This window comes from Octopus bimaculoides, chromosome 13 (assembly GCF_046866305.1).
Source record: "Octopus bimaculoides isolate indiv1 chromosome 13, ASM4686630v1, whole genome shotgun sequence".
NCBI classification, from domain to species: domain Eukaryota; kingdom Metazoa; phylum Mollusca; class Cephalopoda; order Octopoda; family Octopodidae; genus Octopus; species Octopus bimaculoides.
In genome coordinates, this window is record NC_142940.1 from 1476261 (window position 1) to 1493753 (window position 17493).

The 17493-nt window shown below is 35.6% G+C and overlaps 2 protein-coding genes across 4 annotated transcripts in view; one reads left to right on the forward strand and one right to left on the reverse strand.

The window, feature by feature from the left end:
• The window catches only part of LOC106868073 (inverted formin-2), a 35199-nt gene extending 20818 nt beyond the window's left edge, over positions 1 to 14381 (reverse strand). For 2 of the 3 annotated variants that reach the window (XR_016243932.1, XM_089361373.1), the window contains exons 1-11: positions 13988 to 14317; positions 8144 to 8536; positions 6847 to 6962; positions 6192 to 6351; positions 5361 to 5434; positions 4184 to 4285; positions 3381 to 3466; positions 2067 to 2389; positions 1568 to 1680; positions 877 to 1035; positions 376 to 633 (exon numbers count right to left, since the gene is read on the reverse strand). Coding sequence is in view for 2 of the 3 variants with exons in the window: in XM_089361373.1 (XP_089217499.1) it covers positions 376 to 633; positions 877 to 1035; positions 1568 to 1680; positions 2067 to 2389; positions 3381 to 3466; positions 4184 to 4285; positions 5361 to 5434; positions 6192 to 6351; positions 6847 to 6962; positions 8144 to 8480 (1728 nt within the window). In the remaining variant the exon portion in view is untranslated. Of the gene's footprint in view, positions 1 to 375; positions 634 to 876; positions 1036 to 1567; positions 1681 to 2066; positions 2390 to 3380; positions 3467 to 4183; positions 4286 to 5360; positions 5435 to 6191; positions 6352 to 6846; positions 6963 to 8143; positions 8537 to 13987 lie in introns of all 3 variants that reach the window. The other variant, XM_089361372.1, reaches the window with a different exon arrangement.
• The window catches only part of LOC106868062 (centrosomal protein of 135 kDa), a 45434-nt gene continuing 42257 nt past the window's right edge, over positions 14317 to 17493 (forward strand). The window contains exon 1 of the mRNA XM_052972299.2: positions 14317 to 14435. The gene's annotated coding sequence lies outside the window, so the exon portion shown is untranslated. The remainder of the gene's footprint in view (positions 14436 to 17493) is intronic.

The window sequence follows — 17493 nt, forward strand, 5'->3', positions numbered from 1 at the left end:
GCATGGTCATTGCCAGTGCTGTCAGACTGGCTCCCGTGCAGGTAGCACATAAAAACACCTTTTGAGCATGATCGTTGCCAGAATCGCCTGACTGGCCCTTGTGTTGGTGGCACGTAAAAAGCACCCACTACACTCTCGGAGTGGTTGGCGTTAAGGGCATCCAGCTGTAGAAACTTTGCCAGACTAGATTGGAGCCTGGTACAGCCTTCTGGCTCACCAGTCCTCAGTCAAACCGTCCAACCCATGCCAGCATGGAAAGCGGACGTTAAACAATGATGATGATGACACATATATGTATTCAGAAAATAGAGAAATCAGAAATAGAAAATAAGGAATAAACAAAATATAAAAAGAAAAAATTTGGAAATTATTTACCTGGTTAAGGTAATTACCAGCTCCCAAAATTAAATGAAGGAAATCTCTCAAGCCTGCATCTTCTAAGACAGTTTTGCAGGCATCTACCATGCTACGAATACTGGTTCGCAGTTTGACAAATTTGATAAGGAATTCTGATTGAAGGAAATGACCTCTCAGTATCAAATGGAAATCGTTGACATCAGATAATTCAACAAGGAACTGTTCAGTTGGGTGAAGAAGCAATCTTTCACCTTGGTAAGAACGAAGTGCTGCCACCTACAGGAAATACAGTTTAGAATATTTTAAGAACACTGTTTTTTTTTATCTTTGGTCGACTAATACTTACGATTGTTCTAAATGATTATTTTAATAGAGTAAAATAACTCATTAAGCACAAGACATGGGATTCTAAAAGCAAAAATATATTTGAGAGCCAATGCTGTTGATAGAAGAATTAGGAAGTTAAGCATAAGTTTTCTCTAAAGTTTTAATTTAAAGAATACGTTATTTCATACTCACTTCTTCTTTAGTTGGAAGAATCTTGATAAGACTCGACAGAGTGGTCTGAGGTATGCTAGCAACATTGTTCTCTTGTAAAGCTCTGACTAAATCCTCAGCATCATATTCACTTCGTGTAAGAAACAGTGTGACATTCATCAAAGTCTGCATTCCGACCAGCTGCCTCGACGAAGATTGATAAAAGAAGAAATGAAGAGATAAATGGGAAACATTTAACAACAAAAACAAATTGTGTAACTCAAGTGGACACATTAAAGGACTCCAGAAATATTTCTGAGTGGATTATTGAATAACAATTGGTGAACAAGTGTGTGATTGATTATTAGTTTCTAATGGATCATCACTGGCTTAATGCATTTCTGATAAGAATGACAAGGGGAGTATCTGTAAGTTGGCACAGAACAAATATCACAATGGACTTTATATCAAATGTACCAATCTTTATAGATGTGCATCAGCAAAATGTAAACACACAACTACACACTAACACACATCTGCATACATGACAGGCATCCGCACCAAACTCTACATGTATGGTATCAATCAGCATACCATTATGAGAGGCAACACTGGCACCAAATACCAGACAGTGAGATCAAAGAGAGAACAATGTTGTTGCAAAACTTCTAAACCTCACAGATTCACCTGCACTTTATAACGTAATGGAGAGATTTAGTTTAGTCTTACTTACATGGGTATTTTCAACAGGAATATTAGAATAAAACAGGTCTTCCATTTTACTAAAATTTGGTATAATTGGTAGAAAGTCATTACTGGATCTCCAGATGCAATTATCTGATTTCTCTGTAAAAAAGAAAAAGAAAAAAAAATCAATAATAAATTATAATATTTGTATAAACCATAGGAAGGTCATGTAGCCATAGAAACCATGCCAAATCAGACTGGAGTCTGGGACAGACCTTCAGCTTACCAGTGCTAGACAAACTATCAAATCCATACCAGCATGGACAATGGACGTTAAATGATGATGATGATGACTTTAGAAATTTATACAATAGTCTAAATCCTCAACTGGATGAAGTATATTACTTAAGTATGATAGAGAGGCCAGGAGCCAAGTGTCTTTACTGAAGAAGTGAATACATAGAGAAGCCAAAGTGCAAGGTGAATATGAAAGAAAACAGGAAGAAAATGGGTGCGTAAGTTAGTAAGAAATAATAATTTTGTACCGATTTCTTTTGGTGTTATTTTCGACCAATGGATTTTCTTCAATTTCTTTGATGGTGTGAAACACATCCATAATAAAAGTTTGTCACAATTAGTGTCAAACAGATTCTTTTCAGTTCCAAATGGGTATTTAATTACAGGGGCAGCATTTCCTTCTTGACTATCACTGCTTCCTTCACAAAGAGAATTAATAAAATTATCTTCCTTCAGAATGTCAAGATCTTTGTCATACACTTTCTTACACTTCTGACCGTCTGTCCAGACTGGTTTCTCTCCCGATTGAATTTTGGGAATAAGGTTTTCAATCAGCTGCCATTTCTCTGAACTAAAGACAACAAAATAATAATAATTAATAAAGATATTTTAATGAACAAACGGTTTACCTATAAATAACTTCTAAAGAAAAACAAGAAACTAAAAGTATTTATTTAGAAAAAACCTTTTGTGAGGGGTGGGGGTGGGGGGGCAGGCAGTACCCATGATTTTTTACATGGTTCCCAGGGTTGGCTTTGGTGGGAGGTTGAGAAGGAGGTATCCTTAAACTGGAAACCTGCCTCAAATGCTTGCAACAAAATGGGGTCCACTAAAGGAACCTCCAAGGTGCCTGGTGGTGATGGTGTTAACCTGACAATGGTGTCTACGACTGATGGAAAGTAGTTCTTTGTGGATATTTATCAAAACTGCCATTCTTTTACTTGTTACAGTCCTAACAGTGTGGCTAAACTGCAGCACTTCTTTCAAGAATCTATTTGGTTACATAAACACCTTGGTACATCACTAATATTACCAACTTTAGCATGTAAATAAATATTAGCTAATACTCAAGATATTTTGTCCAAGACAATACCAATTCTAACAGCCACCCAAGAGAATAAACAACATTTAACCTAAGATGGAATAATTCTAAACCATTAACAGCTCATCTTACAGAAATGGAAGGAAATGGTTTGTGGTTATCTCCCTTCAATGACACGAAATATATAAATGCAAACCAGAGGGAGTCTGGTTCTCTGCATTCTGGGTTCAAATTCTGTCATGGCTTACTTTGGCGGTAGACTTCATCTCCAGCCCAGTTTAACATTACCATTTCCTAACTCTTTGGTGCCTCCAGCAGAGTTCATTTCATCTCCTAACTATTTAGTACCTCTAGCAAGAATTCATTCTGTTGCAAGTATTCAGACCAGGTCTCCCTTCCTCTCACCAATCTCAGGGACCCAGAAGGGAGCAATGGGCAGGGCCCTTCATTCTAATTGAGCAATAAATAAAAGAATATTCAATGAATTAACACATGGGGCAAAGTAAAAAATTTTCTTTACTTTTCTTCGTTTTCACTGTTGTATTCAAGGGAGAGTAAATCTTGTAAAATGTGCAGAAACGATACATATTTCGGTGTTCCCAGAGTCTGGAAAATGAAAACAAACATCAGAGAAAGTATTTAATTTCTTCAATATATCATTCAGCAATGAAGCTAACAAACTAAATTCATTACTTCAGTAACATTAAAAGAGTTAATGAGCAGAGAGAGAGAGAGTGTGTGTATGTGCATGTGTGTTTCCATTTGTGCTTCTCTGAAAACCACTCAGATACAGAGAATGGTAATGTTACTTTTGTTTTTTTCTTTTCAATAGGCAATGCTGCTGGTTTTGTGCCTTCAAGGGCATGGTATAGGAATTCCCTTGCTTGAAAAACAAGAGTAAGTGACAGGAAGGGCATCCATCTGTAAAACAATTCCTTGATATATTCATCTAAACCATACAAATGACACTAGAGAGTGCCTTTGGCACAATCACCAATATTAACAACGATAGCATTAAATCATAATTTCTAACAGGGGCACAAGGCCACAAATTGTGGGGTAGTGGAGGGGAGTGGTTGATTAAAACAATCCTGGAAGTTGATCTCAGTAAGATTTGAGCCAGAACATAAAACAGCCATTAACCACAGAATTTCATCAGTTATTTTATGGTCTCAGTCAATCCATATATTTTGCCATTTTAAAGAAATTTACCCATGATATCAACTAGTCAAGTTGGAAAATATTTAATACAACAGATAATATATTCTGATATTGTTGAATCTGGAGATATCAGGCTTTATATATATGAGGAATTCACACTACCTTTTCAATAATAGAATCCAATAATGCTGAAGGGCTTTGGTAATCCATCTCAAATTTGGTCTGCATGTCTTCTTCATCTTTGTGCTTTTGAGAATAAAATGCCTGCAAGGAGAAGAAAAGCAAAACCTCAACATCATCATCACCATAATCACTCTCAGCACATTTCAAATCCGTTTTCTGCTAAATGGAATTGGTTAAAAGGGGTGGGGGTACATTACAGCCTTCCTTTCTCCTGGCTGGACACTTTTACTCTTCACAAATATTTCTGACAGAAAGAGTTAAGAATATATTTTTTTTTTTACAGCACTAAAACAACTTTCCACATGTTATTTAATTTAGCCATTGTACATTGGAACAAAAATATTTTTTTTAATAAACTGTTAAAACTTGAAATTTCTATTATAACATATTTTGGCTACAGTTCAAAACGATTTTCACAAGTTTCTGGTCGTGTTGATTAAACTTTCAGCAGCAGAACATAAAGTTTCAGAAATCTAGTTATTTGTTGAAATTCTTATTTCCCAAAAGAGTAAGTTTAATTAATCTACATTCTTATTTAAAGATATAGTGTTTTGAAGTGGATGGACAAAGGTGAAATAATTTAATTAACTAAAATAGTTCTGTTAGTAACTAAAGAAACTAGTGGGATATCAGAAATTAAAGTTGGGAAAATATGAACACTAATAACATAGTAATGTCAAAATTTGAAGCCTCATTCGAACTCCAAACCAATATTTGTGCCTTCACACTGAAGATATTATTGCTAGGCAAATGTCACAAACTGATAGAGGAGAAAGAAGAAACCATTCTAATTAACACCTGTACACACCTGGTATCTATTTTAACCACTATCTCCTGATACAAGAAAATCTAAAAATGACAAACTGACAAGAGAGCCTTAATGAAGTCATTCAACCTTCTAGAAATAGCAGCCAACTCTCAAATCACCCACTCATATTAAGAAATTGAAAGACACGTTGGAAAATTTAATCCCTGGTAGCATGATCACAGCCTGATTAAAGATCCGCTGGATCAGGAATGGCCGGGAGCTAAACAACAACAAAAATATGGTATACACACACACACCAGATGAAACAATTTGCACAAGAATATAAAAATGGCTTCAAATTTAATATACTAATGGTCTTGAAAATGTAAAAAATGAGAAATATTTTACCTCTATTTGAATTTGAAAGTCTTTATCGAATTCTTCAGCATGTAGAACACTGAGAGCATCCAAAAGTCCAAGACCTAAATAAAATGGAATTATATCATAATGCTTAAATCAGTAAACACACCTGAAACATCATTCCATTAAAATAACTATGTATTTAATATCTATAGTGTATATACAAATGTAGAATGGTGCCAGCTGTGTAATATTTGGTCTCAGAGAAATTTGTTCTAAGAGAGATTTTGTGCATTAAAAACACAAAGTTCATTGAGAATGTCATCATCAGCAAATTGCAAGACACCACTGCTTCAACTTGCTTTAGTTTCCACAGTGGTGAATACTTCCAAACATTCCGATCATATCCTGAGATCTTCACATTCCAGTGTAGAAATCAGCAACCAAGACAATCACTGATTTGTGTGGTGCCTGTGAAATGTTGTTGTTGTTCCACCCTTCGTAGTGTCCAGCTGATTGTCATCATTAGTTTTATTTGGATCTGTTGCACAATCAACTTTAGGTGTCTTTATTCTGTTGTCACATATTCAAACATCTGCAACAATTTCCCTTCTCAATACTACACTCAAACTGCTGTTATACAACCTCTAGACGAAGTCTGTTCTTTAGAAGTAAGGAATACCCCCCACCCTTGACCAGCGGTAAAATTTAGACTCCAAATTAAAAAAACCACCTGATGACAAAATCTTTAAAAATAAAATAAAAATTCAAGCCCAAACAATAATTTATATCAAAGACATGTTAACACGAAGAAACAAATGGAAAGTGCTGGATAAAGAATAAAGTTCTTGAATGATGTAAATATTTAATTGAACTTACTAATAAACTCATTACGGATCTTGTTCCTTCCTTGCAAACTTAAATTACCATTAATTATACAATTAATGGCAGTCAGGATTGTACATTTGTAAGCAACTGTCTCAGTTTGAGTTATTTCTGTGACTAAAATACTAAAACGGTGAGCTTGATCAGTCTCTTTCTGAAATGGATAACAAAATACATGTTCATTTATGACAAAATACATGTTCATTTATGACAAAGTACATGTTCATTTATGACAAAATACATGTTCATTTATGACAAAGTACATGTTCATTTATGACAAAATACATGTTCATTTATGACAAAGTACATGTTCATTTATGACACAATATATTTTAATTCATGATGAAAGATGTGCTAATTTAGTTTTTATCTAAGTAATAAATCTAACATTAATCCTCATCTTAATCATCAGTTTAACTGTCATTCCATTTAAGTTGTCTGAGCTTTTATATTTAATATATTTTCATGTAAACCTAATGTCTAAAATTTATTCTCATCTAAATCTATAGCCTAACATGCATTTTCATCTAAATCTTTAGTCTAATATTCATTGTCATCCAAATCCTTAATTGAACACATAATTTCTAAGCGTAACCTTCATTCTGATCTAGGTCCTTCTTCAATGAAGCAGAAACAGAGAAAACCTTACTTTGTAATAATTCAAAGCTTCAAGAACAGCATAATAACTCTGTGGGCTGAACATACAGAGAACCGATAAGATTTCAAATAATTCTTTCTTCGTCATGCTGTGGTTGGTGTTTAAAGCTGCAACAAAAGACAACAAGATAATCGTTACATTTTCACAAAACCTGATAAACTTTGAAATAAGAAAAACTTTACATTATTTACATCTAATGGATATTTGTCCTCATCTTGTCTGTTGTTTCAGTAGATTTCCATCAAATGTAAATAATGTAAATAATTCCTCATCTCTTAAATGGAGAACTGTAAGAATAACTGCTTTCCAAATCTATAAAACTATTTAAAAAAAGACTTGCTTTAACAATTTATGTAAGTCTCCCTAATTATTGCAAAGTTTTAATTGTGTGGTTGGTGTTAAGAAGGGCATCCAGCCATAGAAATCATGCTAAACCAGACTGGAACCTGGTACAGCTCTCCCGCTTACCAGTTTTCAATCAAACCGTCCAACCCATGCCAGCAAGGAAAGCAGATGCTAGCGTGAAACCACTAAAACGTCTTGGAAACTGATGAGAAAATCAGCGGTGAATGTTCCTTGTTTCATGATTTTGTCTTCCTTGTCTGTCTGTTAAGTTTCTGCCCAGTTTTCATCTATTTTTCCTTTCTTTGTCGAACATTTTAAATATATATCATCATCATTTAACGTCCGTGCTGATTACATTGACAAAATGTAACAGTTATTCGTTAATATCAACTGGAACAGCTTCTTATAGTGTTAAAGAATTTACTGAATTAAGGACTGAATCATTTTCTATAAATATACAGTGAGAGAGAGAGAATCAAACATATATAAACAAACTGGGTGTCTCATAATAATGGGACACGTTTTGGGTGCAGATAACTAGGATTGCAACAATGGCAAAAGTGAAGAGCCACAATTTTTAAATTACAAATTAAAGGGGCCCTGTCACTATAAGACACTCTGTGTATGTATATATATATGTAAGAGTGTGTGTGTGTAAATATAAAAGTAAATATACACATGATTGCTTTGTATGTGTGTATTTGAGATTCAGTCTTAATTGTTTTTGGAATTAAATTTCCCCTTTGCCCAGTAGATTTCACTCTGTAAGGATTTGAAATACATTTTTGGTTAGCACCAACCTACATTTCTATGGCAAGCCCTGTCCAACAGATGTTTTGGCTGATCATTTTAATTGTGGCCATGGCGCCTTCCTCCTTCTTTAACAAGGAAAAATGATAAAACAAAAATAAGAAAGATAAAAGATATTCAGATAGAGACAAACCTGAGGTCAGTTTTTTCAGGCCATTTGGAAGTTCCAATATATGCATCATGCCAACATCGGTGCTCAATACTGTAGTAATACAGTTAAGACAATCAAACTGTAATATGGCATCAGAAAAGTTAGAAGGGCCCTGAATGGTCATTGCACAGAGACTATCCAGAAGACAGGTGAGGCCACCATTTTCTAAGAAATCCAACAGCCAAGAACTGGTGGCATTTTCAATGTTTGATTTGAGGGTGTAGAGGGAATTCATGGAAGGCGTACAAGCCAGGGCAATGCATTCTTCAACTGTTTTTTGAACATTAACAACAAACACATCATAAATTGATGCATCCATGATTGGTAAATTGCTTATCAGGAATGGTCCAGACTAGAGTAATATGGAGATGATCACTGAAAGAAAGAGAAGTAAGTAAGATTTGTGAAACCTGCAGAGACAATGGTAATTGTTAGACATTGTAAGAATGGGGAAGAGGTGAAAGAATTTTAGCACAAATTTCAACATACAAAACTCAAGTGGAACAAGCAATGGATTTCTTTCAGTTATCTAAATCTACTGACACACCTTTGATCAGCCCAGGGCTAAAGTAAGACACTTGCTCAAGGTTCAGTCCCCTAAAACCATCTAACCACACAGCCATGGCTGCACCTATGTAACATAGGCTGAGATTATCCAAGCAATTAGTTGGCAAAAACTCCCTCTAGAAATATTTGAAATCTAAAATAAACAAGAAAAGGAGGTAACACTAATAGAATTTAATTGAAATGTTTAGACAATATAAACAAGAGATTGCTCTGTTTTGTTTTTATTATCTGGATCAGAGAGAGAGAGAGTGCAAATGAGAGGAGTCAACGGTCGCAAACGGTTAAAAAGAAAAAAAAAACAACAAAAACCAAAGATATTTTGAATCAGTAAATCAGAAATGTTTGCACGATTTACTCCAATTTACAAATGTGACATCAAAAAACTGATAACATAATTGTTGTCAGCAGCAAGAACAGTAGGCAGTTATTTATGTAAGATGATATGATAAGGTTTACATAAAGACACCTAGTCTCTTAACCATCACCAATGTTACCACCAGCAGCAGCACTACCACCACCGCCGCTGCTGCTGCCACCATCACCACTATCAGCAGCAGTGGCTAAACAACTGCCAAATGTGGCTTCCCAGCTGTTCATTGGTTGGTTGGCTAATGGCTGCTTTGAAATTTCAAATATCTTTTTTTTTTTTTGAACTGTTAGAATAAAAGACAGCAGCAGCAGCAACAGGGGGAGGACTGAGCACAAGGGTCGCATGGAGTTTGATGTAGAAACATTGGGGGAGGGGGGTTAATGCAGTTGATCTTTGTCGGGCCCCTTAATACTTCCTGCAAATTCCCGTCTCTGCTCATTGGATAAATTCTTACAGTTTTGAGTTTCTTATTAGAAGTCTCTTGAGAAAATCAGAATTATTGAGTTTGTTAAAATTATTATGAAGAATAATTAAGTTAATATGAGTATTGAGTACTTCCTTAATTTATCAAGCTGCAATATGTTTAGACATTATACACATACACACAACTATGAGTGTATATATGTAAGTATATATATATATATATATATATATATATATATATATATATATATATAGATATAGATAGATAGATATATAGGGTGACAGTACTACGCACTGACCAGTTCATATATGCTTGAGACACATTCAAACCCACAAGATAACCATTCACTGTAATTTGTATTGGAGAAAACCTCGGTGTAGACAAATAGGTGTAAATACACCAAATATGTTTACCTCGGGCCCTAACCAGACTGTGGGATGCATGCATTTCGGAGTGGTTACAAAAACAAGAAGGGAATAGCGTGTCTCCCTAAAAGATTATTAGTGCTGTAGATGGAAACTCTTTTGTTAAACCATCTGTGCTTTGCTGAATGGTCAGATATGATGGTGAGGGCTTTGACAATCTCATCAAGGGTACCAGAGTTAAACTGGTTTTGGAACATAACCTTTCTGTTAACACAAATGCTTTTGAAGAAATCCAGATACAATTGATGCCATTAAAAGCAAGGACCTGCCTTTGAGGAAGCAGTTTTGGTTCCATTTTAGATTGGGATCAATGTGAAGTGAAATTCTATTAAGGGCCATAAAGTTGTAAATTTCTGAGGTTAGAGATGAGATTGTAAGCTTTTCTGGTCACTTCTATCAAGCTGAATAATAGGCCATATCAGATGTTATATTTTGGAGACTTCTGTACCATATTCAAGACCACTCAAATACTTTTGTGTTATTGCCAAAACATACTGCAACACATTTTATCCAGCATTAACAATTCTGTCACTCTATTCCTGTCATGGCTGTAATATATATATATAAATATAAATAATATATAAATATATGCATATACACATACATATATGGACATGCCTACATATATATATATATATATGTATAAATACATGCATATATGGGTACAAGACATAAAAAAAAAAAAAAAAAATGAGAAACGAAAACTTAAAAAACAAAAACATAGAAAACGAACATTTTTTCGAACAACGCAAAAAACAAACAGAGAAAAGAGGCCTGCAACAATAAGAACATTCCCTTCATCAGTTGTCCCCCGTTTTATCTACTCCATCATTTAACATCTGTTGTCCCATGGATTGAACAGTTTGACTGGGCTGGCATACTGGAAGGCTGCACCAGGCTCAAGTCTGATTTAGCATGGTTTTCTATGGCTTGAGAGTGTAATGGGTACTTCTACCAGTACAGGTGCCATTTGTGTGACACCAGTATCTGCCATGACTGCTATTTTGCTCAGCTTGATGGGTCTTCTTCTCAAGTATGACATAATGCCAAAGGTCTGTCATTGCTCCGTGAGGCCCAACACTCGAAAGGAACTCAGCCACCTTGCCCATCCAAGTGTACAGTACTATATAGTCATTATTGCCGATCTTACCAATCAGTTTTGTACTAGGGGGTTCAATGGAGTGTTAGGCAACTATCCCATTATGTAACCCTGCGCTCTTCAGAGTAGCCGCTATGGAATGAAATATGGCAACTGCTCTGTGTGTGTGTGTGTGTGTATATATATATATATATATATATATATATATATAACAAATAATAAATGAGTATATGCATATATACGTACAGGTATGTGCATACCTACGTCTACCTGTATATATAGGTGCATATCTGGGTACAGGACATTGCAAACAAAACATAGACAAGAAAATAATAATAACCAGAGTACAGAAAACACACAAGCCACATAGAGAACATTTTCCTTCATCAGTTACCCACATTTCAACACCGGCGTTTCGAAGAGTTGGGCAGGACGCATCGTCAAAATGGCTCTTCCCATGGACCGCAAATTAAATTTGTATACACAAATTAAACCTGTGCCATGGAGGAATGTAGTGGCGGACAAAAAACAAGACAGGAAAACAAACAGAAAAGAAAACGGAAAAGGCTATGCGGCCAGACGTGAAAAATTATGTGTATATGAACGCTGTGAGGCACGAACTGAAAGCAGGGACGAAGTAAGTTCGCGTGTTTGCTCGGCGATAGCCAAGGAAGAAAAGGATTAATGACCGGAAGCATATGACCAGGGAGGGGTAAGGAAGCGAGAGAGAGTAGTAGAGGGAGAAACAAGGGGAGGAAATAGAAGAATAGGTGAGCAACGAGAGGAAGAGAGAAATATAGTAGTGACAGAAGGAAGAACGAGAGGGGAAAGAGAGAGATACGTAGTAGTAACAGAGGAAGAACGGGAGGGGGGAAAGTGATAGAGTCGCGTCAGAAAATATAAAGTTAAAAAACTGCTTACAACAGGGATGACGCAGGCTTTCGATCATGTAAAACAAATAAATGAGTATATGCATATATACGTACAGGTATGTGCATACCTACGTCTACCTATATATATAGGTGCATATCTGAGTACAGGACATTGCAAACAAAACGTAGACAAGAAAATAATAATAACCAGAGTACAGAATCTTGGATAAGGGTTAACGATCTAAAGGAAAACTTGATCAAATAAGTTAGAGATAGTTGATGTAATGACTAGATCTACAGATATCTTGCTACTCAAGTTTCTATAACTATTAATAATGATGATTCATATTGACAGAAGCAGAAAATTTGCATTTTCTATTCAAATTATAAAAGAAAGACTATAAGAATGAACTGACTAATCTATGACCATAGGACTGGCCAAAGAGAAGTGTGTGTGTGTGAGTGAGAGAAGCTATAAAATATTTTATTACCAGTTAAATCAATGTTAAACCACAAGAGTGTTTGACATGTAAAGACGAAATGACAAAGAAAGAAAAAACCAAGTTCATCTTATTTATATCAAAACTATTCATTGCCACATCTGATGAAAGAGAAATGTTGCTGGAGAAAATTTGGTAAATATAGACAGGAAGGCTGTTCAGAAGTCCAAGACTCAAATAGAGACATCGTTTAAAATGATGTTAGCAAATTAATCTAAGATTAAATCAGCAATCATGTCCCTCGCTTACAATAACATCGTTCATTTCAGCCCCACAAACTTTCTCTCTCTACACACACGTGTATATGTATATATATATAATCCGGGTATCAAAACAAAAATAACTGTATTATCTAGAGTAAACAGGAAGAAGATTGTGATTGGAACAAGTGGCTCATTCAAAATGATTGAAGAACATGTAGCAAGGTCAGCTGTGAATGTAGTTTATTAGTCATTCCTTTCAGTCTATGAATCAGGCAGATATTGTTGTGAAGCAGTGGACCAACAGATTCATAAGTTGGACACCTGGTGATCAGGTGTTTGGCTTTTTTTAAATAAAACGGTCAATTTACCTGCTGAAAGCTTCATCGAGAGAAAATGTCAACTTAGAATTCGTAGCAAATAAAATGGTTAGAACAGGGTTAAAAGAGTGTGTGTGTGTGTGTATCTGTATGCACACAGACACACACACAAACATACGCTTGGGTGTTGCTTAATAAATCGGTTAAAAGGGGTCAGCCGTATGCTTTTAAAAAGATATTTCATGGAACATAACATTACAAAATGTTGGACAGTTGTGTGTGAAACGCGATTTAAGATTATAAATACATGATACAGAAACATAAATACATGGAAAAAATAATGAAAACAATTATGGTGCTCTCATCCCACTCCACCTTTTTTTTTCAGTTGATTAAATATTAAACGATGTACAGAAAGAAACATTTACAAGAAAGGTTAATATAAAATTTAGGAATTGAATTAGAATTTCCTAATTTCCAGTTTTATTAAACTTGTTTTGTTTTGATAAATAAATAATTTTAACAAATTATTAAAATATACAAAGAAACTTCGACTGATTAGGTAAAAAAATGATATCGTATTTGGAACTCGTAACAGAAAGAAAGGTGATGTTAATTGTGCAATGAAAGAAGCTATTTAAATTAAGACAATTATTAGAACTTTAAAATATACATTTCAACCAAACAGAATAAGATAAACCCCGACCTGGTCCCAGTTACACATGCACAAAATACCTGAAGCAATTAAGAAACCCACAACTTCATTTACAGGTATTTAAATAATTTTTAATTAGATGTATATTAACCTTCAAAAATAACTGTCCTTTAAAATTGCACCCAAAAATATTGAATCCCATTTTTTGATAAAGGTTTAATCAAATAAATGGATTAAAAACAAACATTACAAAAGAGGAGGGCTTCAGAAATATGAAGAAATTAATTAGAAAACACATAAAAAATACTCTAGGCATCGTTGAATGAACATTAATTAATGCAAAATAAAATTTTAAGGTAGAAATAAGGACGTCATTGACACTAATTTTACTTACATAGGAGCAACATCGAACTCCTCCGTTTATCCAGACATAGAATATGTTTCTAGTTCAACAGATGACTCACGACTGAACTTTAAAAATGGCGCCGTTTTTTTGAGAGCCGTTGTTGTTGTTGTTGTCGTCGTCGTCGTGCCAACTGCGTTGCAATGTACCCGGGTGACAGCGGTGACAGCACTCACACATATATATTCATATACACACACATACAAACTTTCCCGATTTTATTGCTGTGAATTAAACTAGCAGGTTTCTCTCCAATCAACAGAGGAACCTTCCCACAAGCGGTTGTTTGATCTGGTAGAAATAGCAACCAAATTCGTTCACATTCCACCCAACCGTTTTTTGAAAAAAAGGAATGATATATCGGACAATGTAGTCTTAAATATATAAGATGGGATGGTCATAACTAGAACGTCTTTAATCATAGGTCTTCTGAATTACGGTAGATCTAGCATTAATAATCAAATTCTTTTTAGAAAACTTTCATATAATTTTGATATTTTTATTGAATAATTTTTGAAAGCTTTTTCATTACTTTCCTTTTATCGTTTAAAATTTAATCAATTTTCCGTTGCAAATAATATTATCTCAAACTAATTAGTCCTTTTTAAATTGGTTTTAACGATTCTGAATACCATTTGACAAATATTCGCTATAATTACTGGTAGAAGATTCCAGTAGATATTACAAATTATAATTTTATAACTGAGGTCTGTTAAGGAAACTTGCTCTATATTAATTGTAAATTATTTGACAAAATCGTTAGAGCGCCGAACAAAATGTCTGGATTGATGTATTATAAGCTATGGTCCTTTACGTTCTGGGTTCAAATACTTTGACTTTTGTACGTGGGACAAAATAACAAAGTATCAGACAATACTGGGTGGGGTCGACATAATTGACTCCCCCTACCCCACCCCATACACACATTTAAATTTCTGGCTTTGTGCCTTTATTAGAATTTATTGTTTTGTTGCTGCTAAGTTTTGAATTTGAACGGTTTATGTTGTTTGGATAAGACAGTTGGGCAATCATCGTCATTATTGTTACCATCCCCTATCACAATCACCATCTCTTACCACCACCGCCGTCATCATCATCACCACCGCCACCATTATCACAGGCCTTGTCGCCATCGTCGCAATAATCTCCGCCGCCACCGTCATAGCCTAAAACAAACATTAAAAGTCAATTAAGTAAAGAACAGTTTGTAGAATGGGGAAGGAAACGTGGGAAACATTTTGCGGATGTGCATGTGCATATATATACATGTATGTATGTGTGTATGAATACGTATGTGTGTACATGTGTGTGTTGTGTATATGTTTGCCTTTATGTGTGTGTATGAAAGTGTATATGTACTTGTGAGTGTATGTATGAATATGTGTGTGTGTGCGTGTGCATGTGTGCACACATAACGGATTTCAGAGGAAACGGTATTTAAATTTAAATAACTGGGCCATAAAGGGGAGGAGGTGAGGGGTGCAAGTATGTCAAGAATTAAGTGTAGGGCTTTGGAAGTATTACAGGAATTCACTTTTCAATTACGTGATTTTGAGTTCAGTCCCACTCCGCAGCATCTTAGGTAAGTGATTTCCCCAATAGCTTTGTGCCAACAAAGTCTTGTGAGTAGATTTGGGAGGCAGACACAGAAAGAAGACAGTTGGAGGAACATATATACTAATATACAACAGGTTTCTTTCAGTTACATACATAGTTCCTGGTTTTAAGTGTGTCGTGAAAGGCCTGGGTGGAGGCCCAATTTTCTGAGTTCTTTTACAGGGCTTAGAAAAACTGAAGGTCCACTGCAATAAGTGTGTGAATCTGAGAGGGGAATATGTTGAATAAAATCATAATTAATCTATCCTCCTGTATTTTCTTTTACACAAAACCAGGAACTTTTCAGCACCCCCTTGTACATACATACATACATACATACATCATGTTTTGGCCTGCCTAGCCAGCAGATGGCATCATTCAGAAGCTACAACAATGCGAGGATGTGTATTGTAACAAGCAATGTATAACAACATTCAATAGTCTAGTCAATACAGTGATGCAGTGTCATCACGTAACCTCTGCCATCCACACTAGCATGGGCATGGCAATTCAAAAGAATCCAACAAGTCCAAGGACTACAGCTTTTGCATTGGCTGGGTTTCCTATGCCAGGAGACATTTCCTAATGCCAACCACTTAACAGAGTGTACCGAATCCCCTGTTTTCATGGCACCATCAATAGTGAGGCCACTAAGTCACTCACAAAACAAAAAAAAGGCCCTCAACTGAGTGGGAGAACAGTTGTAAGTGAGGTGGGTGTTGAGTAGCTAAAGTATGACTGAGGGACAAGAACAGGTGTGTTGTTGTGAAGAAGATTCATGGCCAACCCACATAAGGGGTGGGTGGGAGTAGTCACTGCTCTTCACTGGATATAAATAAGCTACAAGAAGTGTTGGCATCCATCATTTCTCTTAACAACAAACTAGCCATCTGCATGTGAAATTAGAGATCTCTCACTTGAAAAACAATTAAAGGTTAGCAATAGAAAGAGCATCCAGTTGTAGAACAATGCCTCAATGATACACTCATCTAACCCATGCCAGCAGTTTGTTTTGCAACCAAGTGGTTTCATGTTCAGTCCCACTGTGTGATATCTTGGACAAGTGTCTTCTACTATAGCCCTAGGAAAACCAATGCCTTGTACATTTGACAGATGGAAACTGTGTGGAAAAGTGATCTGAGGGTGGTTTAGTCGCTATTTCTAGCAGACCAGGTGACCCTATAGAAGCTCTCTCATTGGTTCATAATGTTTAAAAGAGTGAAGGTGTGTATTTGAGACTTTTGTGGATGTGGTGTCTAGAAGTTTCTGTATTTGGTATCAGTCATGGCCTAGATGTATAATTAGCTTTGTAATGTAGGGCAGCTGACTTGTATCTTGTATCATTGTTGTAGCATCTGTTTAGAGTAAGAGAAGTATTTTTAAAAACCTGAATAAGAAACCTGACCCTTGGCTTACTATGAAGCCCAACCTGTGGTTGCTACAAAAGGTCATCTGAGATTGTAAAATGAAACATTTGTAAAGAGCTGTGTTTTACCAAACACCCACCTAAAACATTTGCTTACTTAGATCTACTCCTAACTTTTTTTTATCCCAATGTAAAACAGTCATGGCTTTGATTAAAAACAAGCAGTTTAGCCATCACTCAAGAGTGAGTGTGACTCTGTGATTTGTACCATGGCTTTTCTTGTCAATTTTACGGAGTGATGAGCAGACCTAGTCCTCTTCTTGAGACTCCTACCCTTTGCCCAGCAGAATATAAAGAATATAAGAGCTGGAAGGAGAGAAAGCTACATCAGCACTGGGCTGGAACTCAATTTTAGCTGAGTGGAGTGGAGCAATATAAAATGAAGTACCTTGCTCAAGGATACAATATGCCACCTGCTCCATGGATTGAACAGCAGCACCACCACCACCACCAAGCAGACAGACAGACGGACAAA